This window comes from Chroicocephalus ridibundus, chromosome 1 (genome assembly GCF_963924245.1).
Source record: "Chroicocephalus ridibundus chromosome 1, bChrRid1.1, whole genome shotgun sequence".
Lineage (NCBI taxonomy): Eukaryota > Metazoa > Chordata > Aves > Charadriiformes > Laridae > Chroicocephalus > Chroicocephalus ridibundus.
The window spans coordinates 99803409-99830518 of NC_086284.1; the positions used below are offsets into that span (position 1 = coordinate 99803409).

The 27110-nt window shown below is 45.4% G+C and overlaps 1 protein-coding gene across 1 annotated transcript; it reads left to right on the plus strand.

Moving 5' to 3' along the window:
- Window positions 1-939: 939 nt before the first annotated feature.
- On the plus strand, window positions 940-25385 carry RIPK4 (receptor interacting serine/threonine kinase 4). The gene is made up of 8 exons (XM_063345166.1): window positions 940-1124; window positions 9032-9323; window positions 17176-17324; window positions 18140-18189; window positions 19278-19436; window positions 20411-20517; window positions 21038-21290; window positions 23188-25385. Exons 1-8 carry the CDS (start codon window positions 940-942, stop codon window positions 24363-24365), a joined length of 2373 nt encoding a protein of 790 aa, XP_063201236.1. The 3' UTR covers window positions 24366-25385.
- The last annotated feature ends 1725 nt before the right edge of the window (window positions 25386-27110 follow it).

The following is a 27110-nucleotide window of genomic DNA, read 5'->3' on the forward strand; positions in this document are numbered from 1 at the left end:
ACATTGTCCTCTATCTCTTGCCTAACACGCCAGATTAAATGATCATACACTAACGGCCTAGAACAACCAACCCGAGTCCGATACTCAGTACAACAAACACGAGCTTTATTAACCTTTAGACACGCGATAGGCGTGAAGGTCCTGATGCCCATGGGAGTAGCCTCTTTGCTGCCAGGTTGCTCGCCCGGGGCTGCGGGCTCCCTCCTCCCAGCTGCAGCTGTGACCTCCCCTCGGTCACCGAGTTAAACCTCTTCTCTTCATCCTGCGGTACCTGCGAATTAGATCCGCAAAAGGATTCAGGCACTGAAATGCGCCGCAGGGATCATCAAAGCTTCGAATCCCGGGCGCGACCAATAAAAAAACCAAAAACAACAAAAAAAAAACAACTAAAAAAACACCAGAGATGCATCAATAGGGTTTCCCAGAGCCTTAAAAATGGTCGCTTTGGAGCGTGTCTGGACAGACGGACAGACACAACCTGCAAGTGGGATGGCCCGAGCCTGGGGACACACGGGTGAAGGGGTTTGTCCTCCTTTGCCGGAGGGACGCAGCCCCTGCCTTGAAGAAAAAGAAGGAATGCAGTCGCCGGTGCTAATTATTTAATAGCTTAATTGTCGCAGCTCGACAGCGTGCGCTGAGGGGGGGCGAGGGGGACGCTGCCCTTTATAGGTGTCCCAAGCGTTGTCCCTTCCCTGGGGACATCCCGCCTCCCTCCGCAAGGACCGAGGAGGGCGCTACGAGCCGGGAGCCCGGCCGGGATGACGGGTCCAGCCCAGGAAGTGACGCCACTCCCCCCCCACCCCCCGTCACACCTGACTCACCTGGACGGGCGGTGACGGTAGCGGTGCCGGGTGGCGGCGGCGGCGGCGGCGACCGAGAAGGAACAGCAGCGGTGGCGGCGGCAGGAGCATCATCATCACCATCACCACCACCATCATCATGTCCCGGGAGCCCGGCTCGCCCTGGGGGGCCATGGGACTCCTGAAAACTTTCGAGGAGAGCGAATTCGGCAGCTGGGAGAAGATCGGCTCGGGGGGGTTCGGGCAGGTGTACAAGGTGCGGCACCTCCACTGGAAGACCTGGCTCGCCATCAAGTGCTCGCCCAGCCTGCATGTGGATGAGAAGTAAGGGTGGTTGGTGGTGGTGGTGGTGGGGTGGGAAGCATTTTATCCCATGGGAGAGACCCCTCTCCGGGCAGCCTGGAGCCCTCGGTTGCCCCGCGGCTCCCCGGCTGCGCGTACGCGCAGCCGGGGAGCCGCGGGGCAACCGAGGGCTCCCCCTTAGTAGCCCTACTTAACCCACCAGCGACAACGAGAACGAAGGTTCTCACCAAACGCCGGGCGATTAAATATTCCCCAAGTGGCCTTTGCCACACTTCAAGCCAAGAGCAGCCTTTTTCCTTCCGTCGTACCCCTCCTTCCAAGGTGTCATTTGGCCGCACGGGCTGCGGCATGGGTCTTGCTTGATTCCCCGGGAGCCATGCAGGGAAAAGCATTCGGCCCTGCCCCTGGTCGCGCGTGTATCGGCTTGCGCCGAAGCGTTAACGCCTGCCGCGGCTCCAAAGGTCGTGGAAGGCAGCGCCGGATGGGAGGTTGCAGGAGTGGGAATGCCGGATGGGATCCCCGGGGGCTTCTGGGGATCAGTCATCTCCATACCTTGCAGAAACCCTATAGCCTGCATTTTGCATTTGCAGACGCGTTAGTCGCGACTCCCGTGGGGCAGATGCTGGTGGGGCAAGTGGGGGGCGTTGGGGTGCGGGTGCCGCAGCCACGGGCGTTCCGCCTTTCAGGAGCGGGTGCTGAAAGGAGACGTGCTGGGAAATAACGTTCTCCAGCTTCAGTTCAGGGCCGGCGCTTCTCCCTGCCTCTGCCCAGGGTGCGTCCTCACTGGGTGGTCCAGTGAGGAGCCGTCTTGCGTGTGGCAGGTAAAGATACCGCATGGTGAGAGCCTCCTCCGGCTCCCCTGCCATCTGTAACCAGCTGTGGCCCGTGGTGGAGGATGGTCAGCTACGCTGTGCTCGTGCCGTCTGCGTGTGGTGGGGGCCGATGGAGCGCAGCTCTCCTTCCCAAGGAGAGGAAGGCTGGCAGAGGCGTCTTCAGAAGCATCCTTCTGTTTTGAGGGACAGTAGTGATTTCCCAGCAGGTCAGCCTCTGCGCGGAGGGAGGCGAAATGTGGCCAAGTCGGGTTCATGCAGCTTTTCCAGCTCCATCTTGGTCTCTGGGATCTCTGCCAGCTCACGAGCTGATTCTGCAGTTCGTTTTTTTTTTTTTTTTTGAGAAGTGGGTTGGTTCGGTCACAAAAGGTTTCCCTTGTTGCCATTCCTGCAGGAGGAGGGAGATAGACGTTTGTGAGCCCATCTTCTGCAAGATTACTAGGGCAGTGGGGCATCTTGCCCATTATCTGAATTGCTGACTTTGGCTTATATAGCCTAGTAAATAAAATAAAAGCGATCCTTGTTTAAAAGGGGAGAGGGAGAGTTTAATATATGCGTAGGGTAACTGTGCTGTCTGTGGGTGACACAGAAAAGACCTCAAAGTTGCCGAGGGTGTTTTATTGGGTTAACCTGCGAGCCCTCCTGCCATTAAAACTTCAAAGTAGACTTTAGACTTGCTGCTTATTGAGGCCTAATAAAAATTGCATTGTAGCTGACTGATTTTGCAGTTAAAACAACTCTTAAAAATAAGCTAGAACACTTGTTATACTCTTCGTTTGCAGAGTGCATTTAGAAGTTTACTCAAAAGTGAATTTTCAGTCAGAGAAGAAGGATGCTGCCACCTATTGTAATGTGAACAATTAATTTTGAGAGTTTCTACCAAATCTCTATATTAATATCTTCAATGAGCAATAGAGAATTGCCTGTCCCTCCGTGGCTGTGAGGACTGTACAAACATGCAGTGCAGTACACAGAAATGCGTTCGGAATTTGGGAACTTTGAGGGCGTGGGGCTCTTGCAGCTCCTAGTTCATTTTGACGATCCAATCCTCGAAACACTAATTTATTTCTTTTACTGCAGAATTTGTGTTTCAAGTGCTTAAGGGGAGCATTAATTAGAAGTTGGAGGGTCTCTGGCCATTGAAATGGCTGTTTCTGCAAAATAAAAGCTAAGCTGAATTTGTACTTGCTTCTCCTTTGGTTCTTAGGCTGCTCTACCAAACCCCTTTCAGTAGCTGATAACGCTGCCCTCCCCCCGCGCCCCCAAAAAAAAAAAAGACTTTTCACCCGAAACTTTTCTAAATTGTGCCATTCCAATGGTGGGGTGGGGGGCACAGACAAAATAAACCACTACCTTTTTAGTTTGCAGGTTGGAACAAGCCTGTGTAATTAGATTGTTAATCCAGGATATTAACTTGACTAGCCGTTTCTTGGAACTCTGTGAAGCGGCAGAGTTAGTGGCATCAGAAACATTAACTGAAAAACACAGAGGTGCTTTTTTTATTATTTATTTATTTGGTACCACATTAAAACCCTGTTTGTAATGGCTTGGTGGTAGTAGTACTCTGTATACAGTCTCTCTTACTGTGTTTCTGCAGACAGTAAGAGATTTGAAGTAATTCCCTTGGCAATTATCGCAGCATAGAGCCAAGTGGCCTCAAGCAGAAGAAAAACTGAATGTACAGCCAGAAGTGGTTTTTACCTTTAAGCCCAAGCCCTCTCAGGTGATCAAGCCAAATTCCATTCCTAACACCTTATTTGCTCCCACTTTCTGTCTCCTGAGATCACATTTCCCGCATGTGACTCAAGATGCTCTCAAGATTGCTGTGAGGACAGGCTGAGAGAGTTGGGCTTGTTCAGCCTGGAGAAGAGAAGGCTCCAGGGAGACCTTATAGCAGCCTTACAGTACCTGAACAGGGCCTACAGGAGAGACGGGGAGGGACTCTTTATCAGGGAGAGGAGTGATAGGACGAGGGCTAAACTGAAAGAGGGGAGATTTAGATTAGATATTAGGAAGAAATTCTTTCCTGTGAGGGTGGTGAGGCACTGGAACAGGTTGCCCAGAGACGCTGTGGATGCCCCATCCCTGGCAGTGTTCAAGGCCAGGCTGGATGGGGCTTTGAGCAACCTGGTCTGGTGGGAGGTGTCCCTGCCCATGGCAGGGACTAGATGGTTGGAACTAGGTGATTTTTAAGGTCCTTTCGAACCCAAACCATTCTATGATTGTATAAGATGGGGAGGTTCAGTGTAAGCCTGAATAAAAGAGAGTGTGAGCCAGAAAGGTGGAGGAGCCTCTCCCCCAGGACTTGCGGCGGAGAGCAGCAAGTCTTTTCTCTTTACTCTCGTTGGCCAGAATGTAAGTATGGTCTGGAGAAAAAGGGTGGTGAGCTCAGAGAGCAACCTGGAAGCCTTTGTGGATTTCTTATAGCTGAACGTAAACGTGCAGGCTCCAATGAGGATGAACGATGTAACGGTTCCCAGAGAGGTTCTTCAGGGCTCTTCTCTGGTGGGGGTGACTACAGGGTGTGGAGGTGGAAAGGTCTGCCTTCTTGATTGGGAAAAAAAAAAAGAGCAAAGCCCTACATGTCCCTCTGCAGGACCTGGATTTAGGAGTGGAGTGGAATTTAGAAATTCATGAGGTTTTAGAAATGCCTTGCTGTTAGCGGATGTTGCATTTATTTAGGTGACGAAGGTGAATGAATGTCTGTTCTGGCGGTCCCTGGATGTGTAGGTAGAACTTAATAACTCAACTTGTGCCCCTTAAAGCGTAGGGGCGAGCCTAGCTGTCTGAGTTAACCTGTCATCCCCTTGTACCGGGGCTGTGCAGCAGAGGTCTGTTAGCAGGGCTGAGATCTGTGTTAACCTGAAAGAAGGGATTTTTCTTCCTTTTTTTTTTTTTTTTTTTTCTTTCCTTTTCCCCAAACATATTCTGCCCTGGCCATGCAGTGGTTTTTCTTTTCTTCTCTTACTCACATTCTTCTCTCAGGACCAGCAGCGTGAAGGTCATTAAAGAGGTACCCTGCAGAGCAGAGGTCACGGTATGCTCTTAAACATCTGCCGTGGTGCAGACAAAAGAGCCCCTGAAAGAATTACCGGGTGTTGTATTTTTGTGGACCCCATCTTTCAGCGGCTGCAGCTTGCAAAGAGGTGACTGGCGTTCCCCGCTGGAGAGCAGCGTGGCTGTGCAGGGCTGGGAGAAAGAAGCCTGGCTGCTCTCTGTCTGGAGGTGGTTCACAGAAACAGCCCCATTACGGCTTTTCGGGGCTTTTTGATTTTTCTCTGGAGCACCTTTAAACTGCTCTGTCTCAGACTCCATTAAGGAAATGTGGTGGTAGTGGTGGGGGAATATAAAGCTGCAAGGACTGCCTTGTGAGTTTAAAGTTGTGCTTTTATAACACAGTGTTATCTTTAGGGCATAAAGATTGGATACATGCAAATGTGGATATAGTCGTAATTCTTGCTGTTCTTGTGGCAGGGTTTGTGGTACAAGGGTTGGGCCCTGGGGAGTGAGGCGGTGGGCAGGAGTAAGGCCCTTGTCTCTCCAGGAGAATCCAAAGAATGTGGCCTTATCCGTTCGGGGTCTGACTTTGAGCAGAAGCAGGCAGCTGTTTTGGGGATGTCGGAGGTCCCTCGTTCATGTAATGCTCCTGATTGCTTTGAAAATGGGAGATCTGTCATTGACTTCTCTGACAAAGATGCTGTTTGGCACTGAACCCAGTGCTAGATCTCTTGCTGCGAATGCCCCCGTCCCCTAATACTATTACGGGGGAAAGTGTACGCACCCCATGATTTACATGAGCTCGGCTGCCCTGTGTGTGAGCTTTTTCTTTTCCTTTTTTACTTTTTATAACTATAATGTTAGGATATAGTAGTGGAGGGGAAGGGGAATGGAGCCAAGGTGCTCAGGGAAGATAATTCTGACTCTTTAATCGTGTAGGTGTTAAATAAGAAGCTATTATAACAGAGGCTAGTCTCATGCCTCTTGACTGAGAAACGTCCTAAGGAGCTTTTCTTTTCCCCCACTTAGGAGGGAGGTGTTTCTTGGTGATAGTGCCGCGGAGTAGTTTCGAAGCACTAGGAGTAACTGAGCAGCAGCCCCCCCATCCCAGCGCTTACTTTGATCTGTTAAACGTGAAGGTGAAGGATACCTACAGCATCCTTTGTCGCAGCTTTACCACTTGCGCGTTGAGGTGATGGGCGCGCTGGGAACACCTAAGGCTGTGCTGAGTTGCCAGCAGCGCCCTGCGCTGAGGGGAAAGGGAAGGGAAAGACCTTTCATCTTTGCCTGATGCAGGAGATCTTGCTTTAACGACCTGTTTGTGTTAATACGATTAATGCAAGTGCACTCTGGCACTTGGCTAATGACCGAGTTGCATTTTGTCCCTCTCTATTTCTTTTGTCTTTTTTCCTTTTCTGGTTTCTAAAGGTATTTGAAAACCGACATGTCTCCCTGGCTGTACCAGGTGGCTGGCTGATTAAGTTTTGAATGCTCTGGGTATGGGAAGATGCTAAAGGTGGCAATTGTTGTGTGGGGGTTTTATTAAACAGGCAAATTAGATAAAGGGCCCTTGCCTGTTAATTAGTCAGTTAATTCACTCAACTAACTGGGTCTGGTCCAAGCAGAAAGGGAGCTTTTTTTTTAAAAAAAAAAAAAAAAAAATTTGTTGAAACTAGAACTTCTCTCTTCATTGGGGAAAATGCCCCATTTCCAGCAGCTGATGCCTGTCATTTTGATGATGCTCTCTGAGGCTGTTGTCAGCCCGGGAACCCCATCCCCGGAGTCTAGTGGTTCTTGTTAGGCTGTAGCTGTTGCTGGGTTCTTGCCTTGCCTTGGAGGGCTCAGACAGGTACTTTACATCCCTGACTCCAGAGCTCAGCCCGCCGAAGCCTGGTGAATTATGCTGGCTATGCATGTGGCTTGGGGGCAAGGAGTTGGTTGCATTATTCATAGGCGCTCCCTTCCAGCGTGCCAAAGAGCAAACTGGGTACTTGTCTACAAAGGCAATTATTTCACAAGAAAGTTGCTGTAGGGAGCAGCAGGAGCCAACATGGTTAATAGAAATTATTTCCCTTATCTTTTTTTTTTTTTTTCCTGCCAGTGTGTATGTCCCTCTTAAACCATTTTTCAGCCTAATCTTGCCTCTGAAATAGGTCTGCTGCTTCTTGCTGGGCTAGACTCGCCCCCAGCATGAAATGTTAACTGCATCGGGTTATTGCAGGCTGCTGCAGCTGGTGAGGAACAGGCAGCAGACGCGTTCCCAACCTTGTCTGGGCAAACATCAACTCTGCGCTTCCCGCAGCCGGTGAAGCAGAGCGGAAGGGGATGGGGCCACAGGAGTGTCCTGATGCACAGGAGTCTAAGGGCTCAATGATGGCTCCCAAAATTGCTCCCACATGGGAGTGCTGAGGGTCCCTTGCAAGCCACGTTTCATGTGGGTGGTGTGTGGTGTCCCCTGGGTCATTCGGGCATCGGCGAGGGGGACACGCAGGAAGGGGAGACTTTACTGCGCTAAGGTTGGACTTGGCTTTTCTCTTTTTAGAAATGGAGAGTGCTTCTAGCTGGCCTTGTATTTTAAAAATAGTAAGTTTGATTGAGCTGATAGCTCTGCCATGGCAGAGGCTTCCCTGGTGGTGACTGGCATCACTTCTTAGTGGCATAGGGCACAAACTGAGACTGGGTCAGGATCGGTCCTCAGGTGTTCTCCAGCTCTCGGGAACTGGCAGAAGGGGCAGGCGACAGAGCTTTCTGCCTTGCCAGGCTACGAGCATCTTTCTTCTCATCACTTGTGGCAGCCACTGTGAACGTGCTTGCTGAGCTTTATATTTAAACCCTGATGTCTTCCAGAAAGGCTGGTCAACTCAAAACGCTTGGGTGGGTAGGAGAGTGTCAAATCAATGTGTTGTTTGTTTTTTTTCTTTTAAAGTAGGACTCTCTGTTTACCAGGTGTCTGTGTTAAAACTTTGTCGTATTACTTCGGGTACTGTTCTCCATTAAATAGTGGACACGCCTTGGGTACATTACAGGGTCGTGTAATAAGAGAGGTTCTGTTCAGGAAATATTATCTATCTGACCTCCCTCTGTCCTCTTTTGTGAACCGGTGGGTGGCAGCAACGGAGATGCATCAGTACCCCTGGCCCAAAGCTGCTCTGGGTACTGCCCATCATCACTAGTAATGTAGCTTTTGACGGAATGAAGGTTTTTTTCACCCATCAGGTGTGGCTCCTCTGTGGGGGCACAGTCGGCCAAGGGAGAGGACCTTTGTTTCCTCTTGCGAACGCGACTCCCGGCAGGTTGGCCGTGTGCGAGGTGCAGAAGGAGGGCATGGCAATTAAGGGTCTTGACCTGTGAGGCTGCAGCTTGGCCTGAGTAACGCTTCGTGCTCTGTGGGGTCAGGCTGGAGTGACCCGTAAACAACCCGGGGGTGCTCATTACACGTGCTGGCGCTGGGACTGTTACATCACCGAAAATGGCATGCTGGGAGTTTTCGGCATCCGCTGGAGCTGAGTGAGCATGGTATTGGAGTTGCTAAGCCTGGGTTTTTGAGGACGAGGAGGCTCTTGCTGGGTCCCCCCAGCCGCAGCGGGCAGCTTGCTCCCCTGCATGGTGGGTCCCGGGGGTTCCTCTCCCAAGGCCGGGGTCTGCGCACCGGCAGCCCACGCCGGGCAGGGCGGCTGAAGCAATGCCATCCCTGCTCGCTCCTGATTAACACAGCCTTATGACTCACAAAAAGTTAATGACTTTAGCCCAAGGAGTTACAGCGGTGGTAAATCTGGGCACCGCATGTATCGTCCTCGTTCTGAACAGCACAGCATAAACATCAAAGCGGGGGGGACGGGCTTTACGCTGGGGATATTTGCGCCACCGAAGTGTGCAACTCGTCTGTGGCTCAGCAGCTGTGAGCTGCCTGCCATTAGAAGTGTAAAACAAAGTTAGCAACTGTGGAAATACGCCTGGAGTACAGGCTGATGAGATGTAGCGTGGTCATGAAAGCGATGATCATGAAGCGCGGTGTTCAGTTTCATAAGAAACTTTTTGTGCACATTTTGGGGGGGAAGAAACAGCTACTCCATCCTTCACCGTCTGTTCTCTTCTACCCAGGGAGCGCATGGAGTTACTGGAAGAAGCCAGGAAGATGGAAATGGCAAAGTTTCGCTACATCCTTCCTGTTTATGGCATCTGTAAAGAACCTGTTGGCTTGGTCATGGAATACATGGAAACGGGTTCTCTAGAAAAACTCCTGGCTTCAGAACCTCTGCCCTGGGAATTGCGCTTCCGAATCATCCACGAGACAGCTGTGGGGATGAACTTCCTGCACTGCATGTCCCCTCCGCTGCTCCACCTGGACCTCAAGCCTGCAAACATCCTGCTTGATGCCCACTACCATGTCAAGGTAGGCATTGGGCACTCTATACCAGGGACCCACTTTTGGATATTCCTGCATGGCTCCTGCCAAACTCAGAGGCCTGAGAGAAACCAGCAGCATTCCTTTTGAATTAGAAAAACGCCCAGCAACCCAACCTCTCCAATCCCCAAACTTGCCTACCTGATTTACGCATCATTTTGTTACAACTTCTATTGAGGCTGAGTTAGGGAGCTTGTGAGAACTCTCTTGAAATTTTAGGAGGGTGCTAGTGTAGTGGACTCTGGTCTTGATACCTAATGGGCCCTGCTGTAAATTTCCTCGCAGTAGGATCATGAGGCAGATGAGAACAGCGAGAGAAAAGTAGCGTGAACCTCTAAATCATCTATGCCACCTCCACAGCTTCAGTGGTAACCTTGTTCTGTCTAGGTGTTTCTGGCTTTGTACGCTCCACTAAATACCCAAATCTCATTTACAGCTGGAGTCCAGAGAAGCCTTCCTGGAGGCAACTCATTTTCTTCTTTCATTTACTCAGAGCACATACAGTGAAGAAGTATCTCTGTCCTGACTGCTTATGCATACCAGAGGTCACTTAAGGAAATTTTTGTGGCTGTATCAGCATGAAATTCTTTTCGTTATCCATTTCCAGAGTAAGCTAGCAAAACTTGTTGGCCTTCTCTGTTGGAGGTTCTGTTTTGACAGCTGGACTAAGACAGTTGTGCTTGCTTTCTGATCCTTTCTTTTGGAGAAGAAAGGGACTAACATACGTATTTTTCCCAATTTTTTTTTTTTTTTTCCAAATCAATGGCCGAACTCTTCACCTTAGAACTGCAGGCTTAATCATCCCGGCTGGCTGATATAACTCAGTACAAGTGGTCCTAGATTGTAATTGGTGCCATCATCCATCTGCTTCATTTTCCTGTCCCCCTCAAACTGGCCAAATAGCTTTGGCCTGTACCATTCTAAAAACGACGTTTTCATGAGATGAAAACACCTCTCCTGATGTCAGGAAAGGGTTGGAGCCGTAAGAGGTGTGTGCCTCTAATGCCGTCACACCTGTGACGGTCTCAGCTTTTTTACTAGGCCTCTTAGTGGTTCACTTCTTAGAAGGAATTTCTGGAATAAGAGGCATCTATGGCGGTCCATGGTATCATGACCGGAACATCAGGGTTTGAACTGTTAAAAGTATATTCTTACATGTTGGTGCTGAGAGGCCGTCGCTAAGTATTTATTTACCTAAAGTTTGTGCTGGCTTGCATAACTTCTTAAATTCCTAATTCTTGACTCATCCATGAGCCAAGATATGAAGGCTGTATTTTTCTCACTGTTTCAGGAGGTTGAAATGCTGCCTGATATTCTGCCTACTGTGCAGCCTACGTTGGGTGGTGATGTAATACAAGGGGCAAAGTGCAAAATGTTCAAAAAGGAGAATGTTTCTGGTGAGGTCACTGTTGACATGACTAAACTGTTGCTACTTGCTCTGTAGATGAAACACATGAAGGTCTTCAGACCCTTGCCGTTAAGTTCAGAAAAGAAGGGTCTAATCCAAACCTTTTTCCAGCCAGCAGTCTTTTACATCTGCAGGCGTCTTGGAGGAAACCCCTCCAAGCAGCAAAGCAGACATAGGAACCTATATGCAAAATAAGAGATGTACATATTCTGTGAGGTGCCTTCACTTTAAAAATGTGGCCCCAAACCTTCTTTTTGTGTGATGTGAAGCTTGTAATTAAATGTCAGACCCTGCAGCTTGATTGAATATGCTTGATTTTCTTGCTGGAAGGCTAATAGAGCTGTTGATTGAAGTGTTTTTACTTTTTAAATGTCAGTGTTAATTTAGTAGGTGACCTGGCCCTAATAGAATCCTAAGGTGAGTGAAGAGATGTTGCAGACTGCAAAAGAAGAGTTTGGAGGTAGGGAGGACTTTTATAAACTGTTTGCCCTTGAGCCAGGAAACAGACAGTTCTTCCAGTGGAGCGCATTAGAAATGCTTCTGTGCCGTATTGCTAGTTAAATGGAAACACGCCCTTCTTCTTTTACGAGCACACCACTTACTGTAAAAACCCCAAGTGAGGATGATGACTAAGGCAGCAGTGTTGTACAGAACTTATCATCAAGTGGGTGCCTCCATATCATAAAGCCGTCTCCCGCGCATTACATAAGTGTGTGCCGAATTTTGTTCTTGGGAGGATAATTAAGAGGATGGGATCAGCCCGAGCACTGAGCGGGGATATTAGATAGACAGATATTAACTTTCCAAAGGCACGTTGGGGATTCCTTGGTGATTTTAAATATATGTCTATAATACGTACAATGCAAGGTAAGGCTTTGCTGGTTTTTGGAGGATGGACGCATGCATGCGTGCCTCCTCCCTGGCGAGGGGTGGTGGTGGAGCTCACTATTGACAAGAGCCTCAGCTGGGAGCTCCCTTCCCCTCCGTGTCCTGCTCCATCATGGTTGCCTTAGGCAGTGTGGTTTCCTTGGGAGGATTATTTCATACCCAGACAGGCTTTGCTAGCCAGGATCAGCATGCATTTGTTTTTTCTTTAATTTCAACCTGCCGCTTCTATTTGTACCAACAAGATCCCTCCCTCCCCATTCTCCAGTGTTCCATTGATGCAGCCTTCCGATACTTAATGGGCTGCTTAACATCTAGTTTTTGCTTAACTGGACCGTGTCTTATGAGCCTGTTCTGCAGCTCTCCTGTCCTCTGTAAGAATTCTGGATCTCTCCCCTGAGCTCCCTGAGATGTGACAATTGCTGGCGGGGAGCTGCTGCTGGGGAGGCAGTGCCGCGTTAGTTTGCTCGTTCCCTGCTCCGATGTGATCTCTCTCCAGGGCCCTCAGTAGGAGAATACACACAAACACACACACACACTCACGCCGTGCCGTGCAGTAATCTCGTACCCTAACTTGTTGCCAGCTACCGTGCCCGCCATGCTCTCTCTGTTCTTGCTTCCCAGGTTTCTTATCTTCCAAATCTCATAGTTAAGAGTGTTACTTTTTGTTCAGGTATTTAAAATGAAGTCAACCTGCAACTTAATACTTTCGGGCAAAAGCATTATTTGTAAGTTCTTGTTTCTTTTTCTATCCAACCTGGGTTTTGCTGCTCCTCATCTCATCGTATATATGTATATATACGCACACGCTCATGTATATACGTGTGGGCATACACGCAGGGGTAAATCCCACCAGTTACTTTTCATCTCCCAGATTTTGTTTGTAAGGAACTTGAAGCAGGCTGAGCTGGTCTCAGCTGTGCACTGCTTTGAGCTCACTGTAGTTGCTTTTATATTTCCCCCTGCCCCAGGGCTCCAATTTAAACCAGTGTCAAGAGTGAAGTTTGCTGCTGTGTTGTTCTGTGCTGACAGTCTTACTGAACATGGACAGCTTTCCCCCTGTGGTCTTCACCTTTATTTGCTTCGGCTGAAGAAGGGGCCGCAAAATTTCTGCGTGTGGAGTTAGAAGCCTAGTTCCAGGGCAAATTCGTGTATCAGAAAGCTTCTTAATGTAGGTCGTTAACTGTAGGTCAAAGTAATACCCAGAGGCCAGGCTGGTAAAGAGCGGTTGTCTCACTTTATTAGCCTAGCTGATGTAGTTAACACAGCCACTTCTTTTTATCAGCTGCAAATGCTCTCCTGTTATTAGAAATGAGAAGAGGCTTTGTTGTTTTGGGTGTCCCTGCTCCCTCTTTCCCACCCCTCCTGATCAAGGTTTCCATGTCGGGCTGTTGTTAGGTGGCTCTTTAATCCCAACCAACAAAGCTGGTTTTCACCTTGATCAGTTCTCTAATTGATCTAATTGTGGTGGCACAGGGGAGGGAACAAGACCATCCCTGTCACAGTAATGTAGATTTATGATGGATTAAAATGGATGTTTGGCCGTGGCTTTGGTTTCTGCTGCTTCTGAAGAGAGCACTGCAAACATCGCACCTGAAACAGGTTTTGAGGATTTGAAGTTTCAGGGCAGGCTGGAAAAGGATGGCAGTACAGTCTGTTTCAGAAAGACTTCTTTTAGCGCCTAACAACTGAAGTGTGTTCATAAACACTGAAGTAAAGACATATGTTTGAGGTGCGGATGCTGGTCTGTCTACTCTTGGAATGAATTTTTATTCCTAATTTTTAGTAGTCAAAATCTGTGCCCTATGTAAGTCTCTTAAAAATTTCTAGCATTTCTTAGAGAACAAAATTGAAACAACCAGCATTTCCCTCTATCCCCAGAAAAACAAACAAAGAAGGCCAGCACCCCCCATGCCCCAGACACCCAAAAACCCTGCAGACAAATGTGGTGGCATTCTCAATGTCCAAGTGCACAGAGACTTTGGACAGAGACAAATACTGGATATGCCAGCAGTGATTAAAAATTAATCTGATGGCTTTATTACCTATTTGATGAAGAAAACCTTTAGGTGGACTCTGTCCCCGAGTCCATTGTAGTGGGTTCTTGAGTCTTATTTGCAGAAAAATGACATGCAGTGTCAGAAGCCGAGCGCACGCTTCAGGATGGCCTGTCGGGAATCATCAGTGAAAGCACCTTCCAAGTGCTAATTTTATTCCTGGGAGCTAGATCCCTGCAGTGTTTGGGAATAGTTTGGGAACTTTAGTAACCATTGTAGTTAAGTGAGCATATCTACTATTAAAAAAAACCAAAACCAACCAAACAAATAGGAAAAAAAAAATCAACCAAAACCCAAACACCACCCCGCTCCCCCCCAAAAAAACCCCAACATCCCAAACCACCAAAACCCCTCCAGAAAATAACTTGACAAGCTCAAGCATTTAAAACTTTGCAAGTGAGCGTTTTGAGTTTTTTGTACAAACTGGATTTGAAACATCCACAAATGACAGAAGCAGAGAAAGAGCTGTGTGCGTAGCATACTCCATTTAAAACAAACAAAAAAAGAAAAAAAAAAATCTTTAGTTCATGGAATCTCTCAGTAAAGTGAAGTGTTGCTGGGAAGTGAGCAGGAAAACACGTACAGCTCCCCTCCCCAGCTGCCGCTCACGTGTGTGTTCTCCTGCAGACATTTTCAGAGCAGAGATGGCGCGAGCTGTCTGAACACGAACAATCCCACTGTCTGCGTGGGCTTTGGCCAATGTTTTTTTTGTTGTTGTTTTGTTGTGTTTTTTTTTTTTTTCTCTTCTTCCTACCTCTTCACCGCCTGTTTTGCATGAAGCAGTCTGTCGCCTCCGTGTCTCCGCTTAACTCTTGCTGATATTGGGTGTGCTTTTGAAGCATGGTGGGATCCGCCTGAAATAACTGATGTGAGGAGTGAGATTAGGGGTTCTGTGGGATCGTGGGGCAGGGCAGATGCCGGGGTGGGCTGCCAGGGCTAGTGGGGATGCGGAGGAAGAAGCGGCGAGGGTTGCTCCGCTTTCACTACCTTCACCAGCCAAGGGTGCCTTGTATTGCAGAACCAGGTACCTGGCAAGCAATTTAAAGGCAAAATAGGTACGTTAAATGGCCGCGTCTTCCACCCACTGCACAGTTCCCACTGGTGTTTAAAGAAACTGCATGACTAAATACGCTGTGCAGTGTGGAAAATTTACCCCAAAGGAACTAATAAAAGCCACAAAAGCTGTCTGCAGAATCTTACTATTTTGTTGCAGCCTGGAAGATAACTCTTCAATTTCCACTGCTTTCTGCAGAATTTGGTATGATTGAAGCCCTGCTCTACAGATGAATTTCCTCTTAATTGGTATAAAACCAAGTCCTTCATAGTAGGTAGGGGCGGGTTCACGAGGTGAAGTCCTTGCTAGCCTGGGGAGAGGGGTATATTACGGACCTTTGCTGTTTCTTGGTTTAAAGAGACTGAGACCTTTTCTGTCTGGCGTGCTTAGACTCCTGTCTTAGCCCCTAGCCTTAGATTCCCGCAACGTAGCTGGTGCCTCTTAACGCAGGAGTGTCGCTGTGCTGTCTGCATTTCATCTTTATTTCTTAACTTAGGCAGTAGGAAACCCGGTATTGTTTAGACAAAGAGGAAGGTGTATTACTTTAATTATGCCTTCATGCCATATGGATTTCTTGAGGTGTATACAAGCCTCTGCTCCATGTTAATCAAAGGATAGCAGCGCCTCGCCGGGTCGGATCTGTTCAGACTTGCAGCAGTCGGTGCGTTTATTAACCTGACACCACGGGCTTGTGCGATGTTGGGGTTGTGCTTTTGTTCTCCCGTGGAGTGCTAAGTGCCCCAGAGTCCTGCAGCACTTCCTGGGGCGGTTGATTCAGCTCTTCCCAGGGCTAAGCTGGCTTGCGAACTTGGTTTTCTTGAATCCTTACTGCTTTCCTGGATTCCAACGCTCGGCTTGCTGAGGAGGCCAGCAATCCCCTTCCGAGAGTGTAGCCCTACAAGCACAAGAAACTATTCCTCCAGATGACTTCGCTTTTTTCCTTCCCCCCCTCTCTGTTATTCTTCTTTTCAAGTCATTCCCACATTACCCTACAGATTTAAGATACAGGTGGACAACAGGTCAAATATACCTGTGTGCTAAAGTACAGGCCTTGTACAGCTCCTGAGAATGCCTCTGTCGAGTGCTTTGTGCCTGGGAGAAGTTCTTCTTGAAGCTGGCGTTGGTCGCTTTGTTTGGTTTACGGCAAAGGGAGATTCCTAGCATTTGAAGACCGATGGCTGTGTAGCCTGCCTGTTCTCCAGGAGGCCGAAGCTGGCAGCAGTTTTCTCCCTTTCCAGTAACGGGTGCATGTTACGACTGGCTTTGTGGTATCTTTAGGCAGAAACTTCTGAAAGTGTAAAGTTGGAGCCTATTTAAAAAGGGAAGAAAAACAAAAAAGCTTTTTTTAATTATGCTTGTTGTTTTGAGGGAGAACTTTCTCAAAGAAGCTGTGAAGATCAAAAGGGGAATGAGTCATTGAAAAACCTGCGTATTTATTAGATAAAAAGAATATATAAGTCGGGGGGGCGGGGAGGAAATCTTATCTAACATGTAGACAAAAATCAGTGGGCTGAGTTGTCCAAAAAGACTTGACTTTTCTTGAAATTTCCACTTAGCATAATAGACATTTTTGAGCAGTGGGAAATAAGTGAGACAAAGGAAATTCCTTGCCTATCTGTTTGCTTGATGATTGGTATGCCTTTGAGAGCAAATGAATGCATATTTGTTTGACACTTCAAATTAAAGTGGAGGTGTGTTTTCCTTTTTATAAACTTGCTGTCACTTGTTTAGTTCATTTCAGCTGTGTTCACTGCGTCACTGCACCAACTTGCCATATCTCCTCGTTGCCAAAAAGAATTCCCTGTGTGGGTTTTTGATGTGTGTGTGTGTTTTGGTTTGGGTTTTTTGTGTACTTTTCTTTAAAAAAAAAACAAAACTAAAAACACACAAACAAAAAAACCCAAACAAACAACAAACTTTTTGTGTCTCCGGTGTTGGGCTTTGTCCTTGTTGGTATGGTCACTGTAACAGCGATATCTGAAAGAGCAATTCTCTTGCACTCACTGCAGAGCTCATGGTCTGAAAACAGGTGCTCAGAACACTTAAACGTAACATACAATGGGAGGTTACGCAGGGAAAGGGGGTGGCAGGACCAATAATTACATTAAAGTGTAGTTTGCGCTAGCTAAATTTGACTAGTTTCAAATTACAATAGATTGTCTGTTTGTTGTGTTTGCCATGTAATGGGGTGACATGCTGCTGCTTGCAAAAAACTGCTTATACTTTATTTTTTTTGCTTAACCATAAAGCATTACCATAGCGTAATTCTTCCAGAGATGGTTTCTTACCTTAGTATTTCTGAACGGCAGCTCACTATATTTTGGTGGGTCATCCTGTTACCTCTGTCGTTCTCTACAGAAAATTTTTTCTTAACACCTCCAAAGTCTAATGGTAGCGTGAACTTTTCTTCCCCTCTTCCTCCTCCGTTTTTTGCAGATTTCTGACTTTGGACTTGCAAAGTGCAATGGCTTGTCCCATTCCCATGACATCAGCATGGACGGCTTGTGTGGCACAATTGCGTACCTTCCTCCAGAGCGCATCAAAGAGAAAAACAGGTGTTTTGACACCAAACATGATGTGTACAGGTCAGTTAACTATGAAAACACTTAGAAGCTCTTTAAGTAATGCTGTAAAATGAGCCCTCTTTCTGGTTCTAAAACCTAATGGAGCATGAAAACCCTAAATCTAGTTTGAGCCTCATCTTGCAAAGGGTCATGTTTGCTTCGCTTTTTGCAATGTCTTTATAGTGTAGAGGCCTTTTAACGAACTGCAGCCGATCCTGGGTCTTGAGCATTATCATTCCAAGTAACACTTATAAATAAGTAACTGGCATGTGAGGCAGCCTGCCCACCTTTAATTTCCCCATCAAAAGGTACATCCTGACCTACTTTTCGAGTCTGTGACAAAATTCTTAGCTATCTTCAGTGGATTTCATCACTAGGTCTCTGTTTCTTCTTTCATGGTAAGGTTATTAGGAAAAGGAAATCATAGCTGTAGATTAAAAGATGTGTCATATTCTCAATGGAATGTATTTCTTTAAAGATGTCTTGCAGGGTAGAAGTATTAAATAAAATCCACAGTAACGCTTTGCTGCTCTCTGATTTTGTCAGTGTTGGTGTGGAGTAGTTGATAAATATTACCAAGAACTCAGCAGCCTCCAGCAGGTCCCCGTGTTCACTGCCTCAGGTTCCTCCCTGCAAAAAATCATGGGTCTCGGCTGCATCTTGCTGTGTGTGTTCATCAGCTGAGTTAGATGCAGAAGTGAAGGACAGGGAAAGAGAATTTAGGAAAATAAATCATACTTCTGTGAGTTTTTTGGCACTTTTGTTATTTGTTTGGGTTATGTTTTTTTTTTTTTTTAAAGCTTTTCTAGAAATAATTTTTTTGCCTTTATTTGTAGCTTTTCCATTGTCGTTTGGGGAGTTCTTACACAGAAGAAGCCTTTTGCAGGTAAGTTTGATGTTTTGTGGGTTGTGTTGGAATTTTTTCCTTTCTCCCGTTGTTGAGCACGCTTCCTGCCCCACCAGCCCCAGATTACAGGCATGTCCTCCAAATTCCTAGTCTTGTGTGGCAGATGCTTTTAAGCTCGGAAATTCTGATCACGAATGTTAAGTGCTTCTTTGTCCTACATCATGAAAGCAGAACCCATATTGCTGCAGGGGGCCCTAGTTGCACCTTTTTGCTCCTGCCGGAGTTTGCTGTACGGACCCAGAGGAGCGTGTGGTCTGCGCAGGCTTCTGGCGCATTTGCAGCCAACGAGGAGCAGCGCAGAGCAAAGCCAAGTGGGAGTTGACTGTGCTGTTTTCAGAAACAGCTTCCCTATAGAGAGGTTCTGTAGTTTATTTGTAGATTGTAGGTACTGATTTGTTCCTTAAAAAAAAAAAAAAAAAAAAAAAGCAGTCTGCTAGTCTGCTAGAATGAGCCTTGTTCCACCCCACAGTAAATGTACCGATCAACAGGCAGCTATTTATTCTTTATGGCTTTTCCTGGGTGTATGACTAGCCCATATATAGAAAACATGTTTGAACACGTTCCAGTCTACTATTAATTTTTCTCCAAGCGAGAGATCCCGTTTAGCTCAATGGTTGACTTCAGAGTCAGGAGCCACATTACTGCCACTGCTTGATTTGTGTGCTTCCTTCACCTGTGTGAAAAGTTCAGGTACCTGCTCTAACTACAAGCTGTGGTTCAGTTCTCTTACAGCAGATATGGAAATCCAGAGAGAGGTCGCAAAGAACTGTTTGAGTTTTTTTTCCTTGGTTCTGTGTCTTTTGTGGGTGGAAAAAGAACACAGTCACTTACTGGCAATTGTTTTTAACTGATAAACGGGAAGTAGGTGTTACTGCATTGACAAAGGTATTATGGGAGAGTAAGGGCAACTTCTCTTTTTTTCCCTGTTGATAAAAGAAAGCACTGTAAATCTAGAAAAAAAGGCATGAAAACAAAGTTTCAGCCTAAATACACCGTTAATGTTCTTAGACAAAAGAGAAATCTTCCTTTTGCTGGGAGATCTTAATTTGTGTGCTTTTGCTTTACAGAGGAAAACAACATTTTACATATTATGGTAAAAGTAGTTAAAGGCCACCGCCCAGAGCTACCTGCTGTTTCCAAATCCAGGCCTCAGTCATGTAATAACTTGATCAAACTGATGCAAAAATGTTGGCAAGATGATCCTGGTGAACGGCCAACATTTCAAGGTAAGATTTCCTCGTAACTTGGCTGCCCATTTATTCTTCTATGAGTCACGTTATTGCTCAGGACTCTCTTAATCCTTGGGGTAAATGCTGTGAACCTCAGTGACAGAATAAATAGAGCACATTGTATGGTAGAGACAATGATACAGGCCAGTTATTCATTTGGGGAGGAAGAGATTATCTGGGGACAAGTCTGACCATGACGGTGCTATGTAAACACATCAGGAATAAGGACTGTACTGAACCAGTTGATCCATTTAGCCAGAAATTATGTTCATTTCTGACTGTGTGTATGAGGGCATATACCGAGCTGGAGTTGTTGCGGCTTTCACCATACCAAAGCGTTGAAGGTGCTGCCTCTTGGCACTTGCTGTTGTATGCTGAGAAATTGAATTGTTTTCTTGTAACAAAACAATTTGTATGGTCATTTTTCTGCCAATAAAAGGCAACGCTGGTGAAAGGCTTGAACTCACCCAATGCACCTGTTATGAATTCAAAGGTGCAGAAGGATGTAGCAAGTGCTATCTCCAGGTAGCTTCATTTAGCATTAATTAATGGGAGATATTTGCCTCTTCCTTCTCCCCCCGGCCAAACAAGGTATGGGGACTGATGGGAACAGGGATCCCATCTTTTTAAAAACATATGTCGTTAAGTCTGCCAGCAGTAGGCTGGTTCCCATTTCACAGTCCTGCAGCGTAGACACCACATAACATCAGTCTGGTCTGAATGTGAAAATGAATTGTTGAGTCAACCCTATGCACTCTTTGCTTAGCTACACACTTGTACCTCCTGATGAGGTGCTAGATGGAATAGTCAAAATTGGAGTTTTTCTCCCACAGTATCTCAAAGCTGTTAAGCTCTAATGATAGATAAAGGCAGCAGGGCATCTCAGGAAAGTCTCCTATTAAAAAAAAAAAAAACAAAAAAAAACAAAAGCCAAAAAACCAAAACACCACCTTCTCTTGCTTTCTTCAAAGAAATCACTTCAGAAACAGAGGCCCTTTGTGAGAAACCAGAAGATGAAACAAGAGAGATGATAACTCAGGACCTGGACACCAAGAATTCCCCAGAGCAGCAGCCTGAGGTATTTTCTCTTTCCGTCTCTTGTTCAAGGGCAGTAGGTTTTGCAAGGAACAGGTTCCTCTGTGACCTGTAACTCCACAAGCAACCTTCTCTTTGCCGCTTTTGAGCACCTTCTTGCCTGATAGAAGTGGGTCTTGGTGAAGGACTGGAATGCAAAAGTGACAGCAGATGCATGGGCCATCTCAAGAAAACCTCAGCGCAGGACTAAGTGCAAGTGGATCTCAGCCTGCTGAGGGAGAGCAGGACAGTTAGGAAATAAAGGCTGGGACTATGTGGGTGTGACTGATCTTAAAAAATGCTGCAGACAGAAGAGCCGTGTGGCTTTAGTGTCTGTGCGAGTACTGATGAAAGTTGCCCTCCTGCATCTGAAAATTTTCAGTGGCCTTATTCATAGGCTCATTTAATACAAACAGTGCTTAAAGGCTACCTGCAAACAAACAATCTTACGTTTCTTCTTGTGGTGTCTCATGCTCAGTTTTCTTTACTGACCTTTCTAAAATGCTTGCGTGCTTCTCTTGAAGGGGATGTCTGCGTTATCCCAGCCGAAACAGGAGCCTGCTTTACCGTCAGTTAAGGATTACAGTCTCTCAGAGTTGTTGTCCCAGCTGGATTCAGGGATTTCACAGACTATGGAAGGCCCTGAGGATCTCAGCCGCAGCTCTTCTGAGTCCAAACTTGCCTCCAGTGACAAGCGGCTTTCGGGAGTTTCATCTGTAGATTCAGCTTTCTCATCCAGAGGCTCCCTTTCCCTTTCCTTTGAAAGGGAGAGTTCAGGTAATGGTCAGGGTTTTTTTGTTGTTGTTTATTTTTATAGTTGTTTGGACTGGGGCATGGGAGTCAATGAGTTGGAGAGTAGTCACACAAAGAATAACATTCTGGAAATCACTGTTAGCCTTGCATTCTCTTCCTGTCAGCACTACAAATTTGTTTACTGGAGGTAGTTATTTAAAAAAAAAATTAAATGAGGTGGTTCCCAAACATAATAAATCTCATTTACTTTTGAAAAGAAGTGACCTGAATTCCCACCAAAGCAATTGCAGAATCAGTCATGTAAAGTTGGTTGGAAGTGAGGTCACCTAGTCCAGCATCTTGCTCGAAGTGGGACTAAAGCCAATGCCTGGTCAGGTCACCTGAGTTTGTGGCGTTTTCAGTTATACTAAGCCTGACTCTGAGCACCGCTTTTTTTTTTTCTTCCCCCTTTTTTTTTTTTCTTCTTTTTTTTTTCTTCTTTTTTTTTCCTTCTCTTTTTTTTTCTTTTTTTTTCTTCTCTTTTTTTTTTCTTCTCTTTTTTTCTTCTTCTTTTTTTTCTTCTTCTTTTTTTTCTTCTTCTTTTTTTTCTTCTTCTTTTTTTCTTCTTCTTTTTTTCTTCTTCTTTTTTTCTTCTTCTTTTTTTCTTCTTCTTTTTTTCTTCTTCTTTTTTTCTTCTTCTTTTTTTCTTCTTCTTTTTTTCTTCTTCTTTTTTTCTTCTCTTTTTTTTCTTCTTCTTTTTTTCTTCTTTTTTTCTTCTCTTTTTTTTTCTTCTTTTTTTCTTCTCTTTTTTTTCTTCTTTTTTTTTTTCCTTTTTTTCTTCCTTTTTTTCTTCCTTTTTTTCTTCCTTTTTTTCTTCCTTTTTTTCTTCCTTTTTTTCTTCCTTTTTTTCTTCCTTTTTTTCTTCCTTTTTTTCTTCCTTTTTTTCTTCCTTTTTTTCTTCCTTTTTTTCTTCCTTTTTTTCTTCTTTTTTTTCTTCTTTTTTTTCTTCTTTTTTTTTCTTCTTTTTTTTTCTTCTTTTTTTTTCTTCTTTTTTTTTCTTCTTTTTTTTTCTTCTTTTTTTTTCTTCTTTTTTTTTCTTCTTTTTTTTCTTCTTTTTTTTCTTCTTTTTTTTCTTCTTTTTTTTCTTCTTTTTTTTCTTCTTTTTTTTCTTCTTTTTTTTCTTCTTTTTTTTTCTTCCTTCTTCTTTTTTTTTTCTTCCTTCTTCTTTTTTTTTTTCTTCCTTCTTCTTTTTTTTTTTCTTCCTTCTTCTTTTTTTTTTTTCTTCCTTCTTCTTTTTTTTTTCTTCCTTCTTCTTTTTTTTTTCTTCCTTCTTCTTTTTTTTTCTTCCGGTTTTTTTGAGAAGACTCAAGCCACCTTCTCAGCAGCCCCATCAACACTGTAATAAAGACCCTCACTGTTGCGCACACACCTCTCCCTTTTGAATCCCATGCTGCAAAAACCAGGCATCTGTTTTCCAGTTAGGCAAACAATGATTAGCGCAGGGAGGTCAACCACAGCATCCTTACATCTTCTTTTCACAAGAAACAGAATAAGAGTAAGTGGGGCTCCAAATCTGACCTGAAATTGTTCTGAAACCACTGCAGGAGGCGGAGGGGGGAGGTTCTTTGCAGTCAAGCCATTGCTGAAGCCACCAGATACATTAACAATGGCCAAGTAAGCTTTGACAGGTATCAGAATTGCGATGGTGTCTTTTTCATAGAATCGTAGAATAGTTTGGGTTGGAAGGGACCTTTAAAGGTCACCTAGTCCACCCCCCCTGCAATGAGCAGGGACATCTTCAACTAGATCAGGTTGCTCAGAGCCCCATCCAGCCTGACCTTGAATGTTCCCAGGGATGGGGCATCTACCACCTCTCTGGGCAACCTGTTCCAGTGTTTTGCCATTCTCATTGTAAAAAAACTTCTTCCTTATATCCATCTAGATATTGGTACTACAGACATACAGAAGAGAAAGCTAACGGAGGCCATTTTATCTGGAGATACCAGCAAGCTGATGAAGATCCTCCAGCCTCAAGATGTTGATATTGTTTTAGATGGGAACTCCAGTCTTTTGCACTTGGCTGTTGAAGCTGGTCAAGAAGAATGTGTCAAATGGCTTCTCCTGTACAATGCTAACCCTAACCTCACCAACAAGAAGGGATCCACCCCTCTTCACATAGCCATTGAGAAGAAAGTTAAAAGCATTGTGGAGCTGATAATGGCTAGGAAAATCAATGTTAATGCCAAAGATGAGGATCAGTGGACTGCTCTTCACTTTGCTGCCCAAAACGGGGATGATTTCAGCACCAAAATGCTGCTTGATAAGAACGCATCCTTAAATGAAATAGATTTTGAAGGCAGAGCCCCCATCCACATAGCCTGTCAGTATGGCCAAGAGAATATTGTGCGGATCCTGCTGAGAAGAGGTGTTAATGTGAACATCAAAGGAAAGGATGACTGGGTGCCACTGCACTATGCTGCCTGGCAAGGTCATCTCCCCATTGTAAAGCTCCTGGCCAAACAGCGGGGTGCAAACGTGAATGTGCAGACCGTGGATGGAAGGACCTCGCTACACTTGGCTGCTCAACGAGGGCACTACCGTGTCGCTCGCCTTCTCATAGACCTGGAGACAGATGTCAACATACGGAACGCGCTCTTGCAGACTGCTCTCCACATAGCTGCTGAAACTGGCCACACAAGCACGTCGAGGCTGCTCCTTAAACATGGTGCAGACATTGAGGCAGCCACAGCAGAAGGATACACCGCTCTGCACTTGGCATCTCGCAGTGGCCATTTAGCAACAACGAAGTTGCTGATAGATGAAAGGGCCAGTGTTCTAGCCAGAGGCCCTTTAAATAGGACAGCGTTACATCTTGCTGCAGAAAACGGGCACTCTGAAGTAGTAGAAGAACTTGTCAGTTCAGAGAATATCAATGTTTTTGACAGTGAAGGGTGGACAGCTCTTCATCTGGCTGCACGAGGAGGGCACACAAAAACAGTTGAGGTTCTTCTGAAGCATGGGGCGCACACTGACATGCAAAGACCCACATGTCAGACCCTGCTACAGCTCCCTCAGCAGAGCAGTAACAGCTCGGTTACTGTGTTGTTAAGTGACACTTAAACAAAAGGTACAGAACTTGCTACCTTTCTGTGTGGTGCGAGAAGGCTGCTGGAGCTTGACTCATGAGGGCCTTCTCCAGTTGTGCAGTGCTCATCAGCGGTGTCAGCTGATGGACTGAGGTGCAACCAGCAGAAGCTACTTGCGTTTGAGTGTGCGAGTGAGAGCGCACATGGACTAAGGCCAGATGTAAGGCTAAGAGCTGGAGTCTGCTATGCCGTGGTTTTAGCAGTCATTCTGCATGTGCCTGCCCTGTCTGTGTATTGACATTCCTCTTCCAAGGATGTTGTGAGAGAAGGATGCAACTTGTGAGTTTCTTCCTGCTTTTTTTTTTTTTTTTTTTTAATGTGCCAAACTAATTTAAGAACTAACATTTTGCTTTTTTTATTTTCCTGCCCAGCCAAAAAAAAAAAAGGATGGCATAGATTCCTGATTTATTGTAGTGATCTATATTTTAGGCTGAAAGCCTCCAGCGTGAAATAAACACAACACAAATCTGCTTGAAATTAAAATAAGAGATGAGGAAAGGGCTATTAAGAATACAGTTATTCGCTATTCACATTTCAGGGTCAGAAGTTACTCTGTTTAACAGAGACATTGATTACAGATTTCCCTGTACTCGAAACTGATGAGGCAGACTTACTAACAAGGTAGGATCCCGAAAATACATAAGCAGAAATACAAGCTTAACACTGGTATCTTCATATACAGTACCACCTTGTATGTATTCTAATATCAGTAACTGATCTAGGTGCTTAGCGGTTTGTCTTAAATTAAAATGTCAAAAGCTAAAATTCATACTGGACTGTAACTGGATGGTATATTCTAACACCATTATACCAATTTGCAAAACAATGTTTGGAGGGGCTGATGACTAGATTGATATACTGTGTATATAGTATTTCTACCTGTTGTATGCTTTTTTCTACTGAAGAAAATAGATTGCTTAGAGTGGGTATGTTTTAATACACCTTTTATTTTCACTCTTTTCAAAGTTCAAATGTGATGTGTTATTAATAAAAGATTGTGTTCCATCTCTGTCTGTATTTTTGTAGTTGTTAAAGCAACAGAAACCCCACTGCCCAGCAGCAGCACACAGCTGTAATATGTTTAATGATGTTGAAGCCCAAACTGTTGACATGTAAGGCTGTCCTCAGATTTACATTCCACTTAGCTTTCATACAGAAGGCAAGGAGCTTGAATGAATTGGAGGTGTTAATTATAGCATAAATTCGTAGTCTAAAACCCCACATAACCTAGTCTTCAGGTGCATAACACATTGCTGTACAACTGGGATGCTTTGCTTTTATGCTGTAGCTGGTGGGCTGCTGCCCAGACAAGTACCTCGCCTCTCCTTGGTGGTGGTGTGTTCCTACCACGCGTGCCATGGAGCAAGCAGCAGTGTCATGCTTTGTTCCCACCTCCCCTGACAAGAAAGCTGCTCCTGCTCCAGACCTTTTTTGCACATACCTGATGGCAGTGATATGAATGCCAGTGCTACCTCAGTATCTGATTTTAGGAGGCAAAGTGCTCCTGTTGGAATCTAGCCCCATGAAAGTCAATACTTTCTCAAAAAACAAAAACCAGCCTCCTGTTATTGGAGATGGTAGTGGCTGAGGGCGGTAACGAAAGGAGAATGGGTGCTTGCAGAGGGCGCAGGAAACCTGCTGCTGTTTGATGCTGTTCCTGGCTCCAAGTACCTGCTTGCAACTCCCCTAGTTCAAGTTCTTGAATTTCAAGACAGTTCATTGACTGCCTAATGAAACTGTATTAAAGAACAGATGGCGAAGCCATGTTCATGCCAATATACAGAGGTTACAAAGCAATATACGGCTTACCGGAGCATGGCAGTCACAGCAAGCTTCCTAAAAGTGCTGACACTGAAACTTCTCATTAAACAACCAAAACTGTAATTTTCTTGCTGCTTCCTTCAACTTCTTTTGAGACCAATAAGGCTGTCATGTTTCATTAAGCGGGACTTAATCAGCCTCTCTTTATAGCAAATTCAACCACAGACCACTTTTAGTCTCTCAAGTCCTGTGCCACGGTGATTAAACACTTGGCCTAGCCTAGCACACACCATACCCTTCTATTTCAAAGTCCTCCAAACAGTAAGATTTGAGGTACTTTAATTCCAGTGGTATTTGCCTGAACTGCAAAAGAGCTGTAAGACCAAGTACCAGCAGTCTTGCACCTCCTAATAAAGGTGGTGCATGCCAGCTAGGCAAGGGGAAAGTACACTTATAAAATGCTTTTAAAACAGCTCAAGCACTGCTTCGCCAGTACATTCCTTCAGTGCCTAATAATAATAGCACATTAGCTTCTAATTAAACATGAGGCCACACTCATGAGTCTTGATTTTCCATGCCATCTTTCACAATACCAGGCACCAGCTATGCATTACATAGAAGGTAATGCAGCTGGTGCTGGAAAAAAAAAACAAAACAGCAAAGGAATTGCAATGACATGCTGCCAGTACTGGAGTGGGTATTTGTCCCTGTGAACCAGCCTTCCTTGGGGGCAGGAGGGGTGAATGGGGGTGCTAAATTAGCACTAATGCAGCAATTGCAAATTATTGTTTTGTGAAGGTCTCCTGCAGGTGACTTTCCTGGTCATATGTGCCCTCCTCTGACTTAGCTGAAGTCCTAATTGGGCTGCTGACCTAAAGCTTACAGGCATTTCTTTGCCTCTTTCCAATCTTAGCCATGTTCTTTAAAAAATTGCCCCCAAAATACACAGAACCATCTA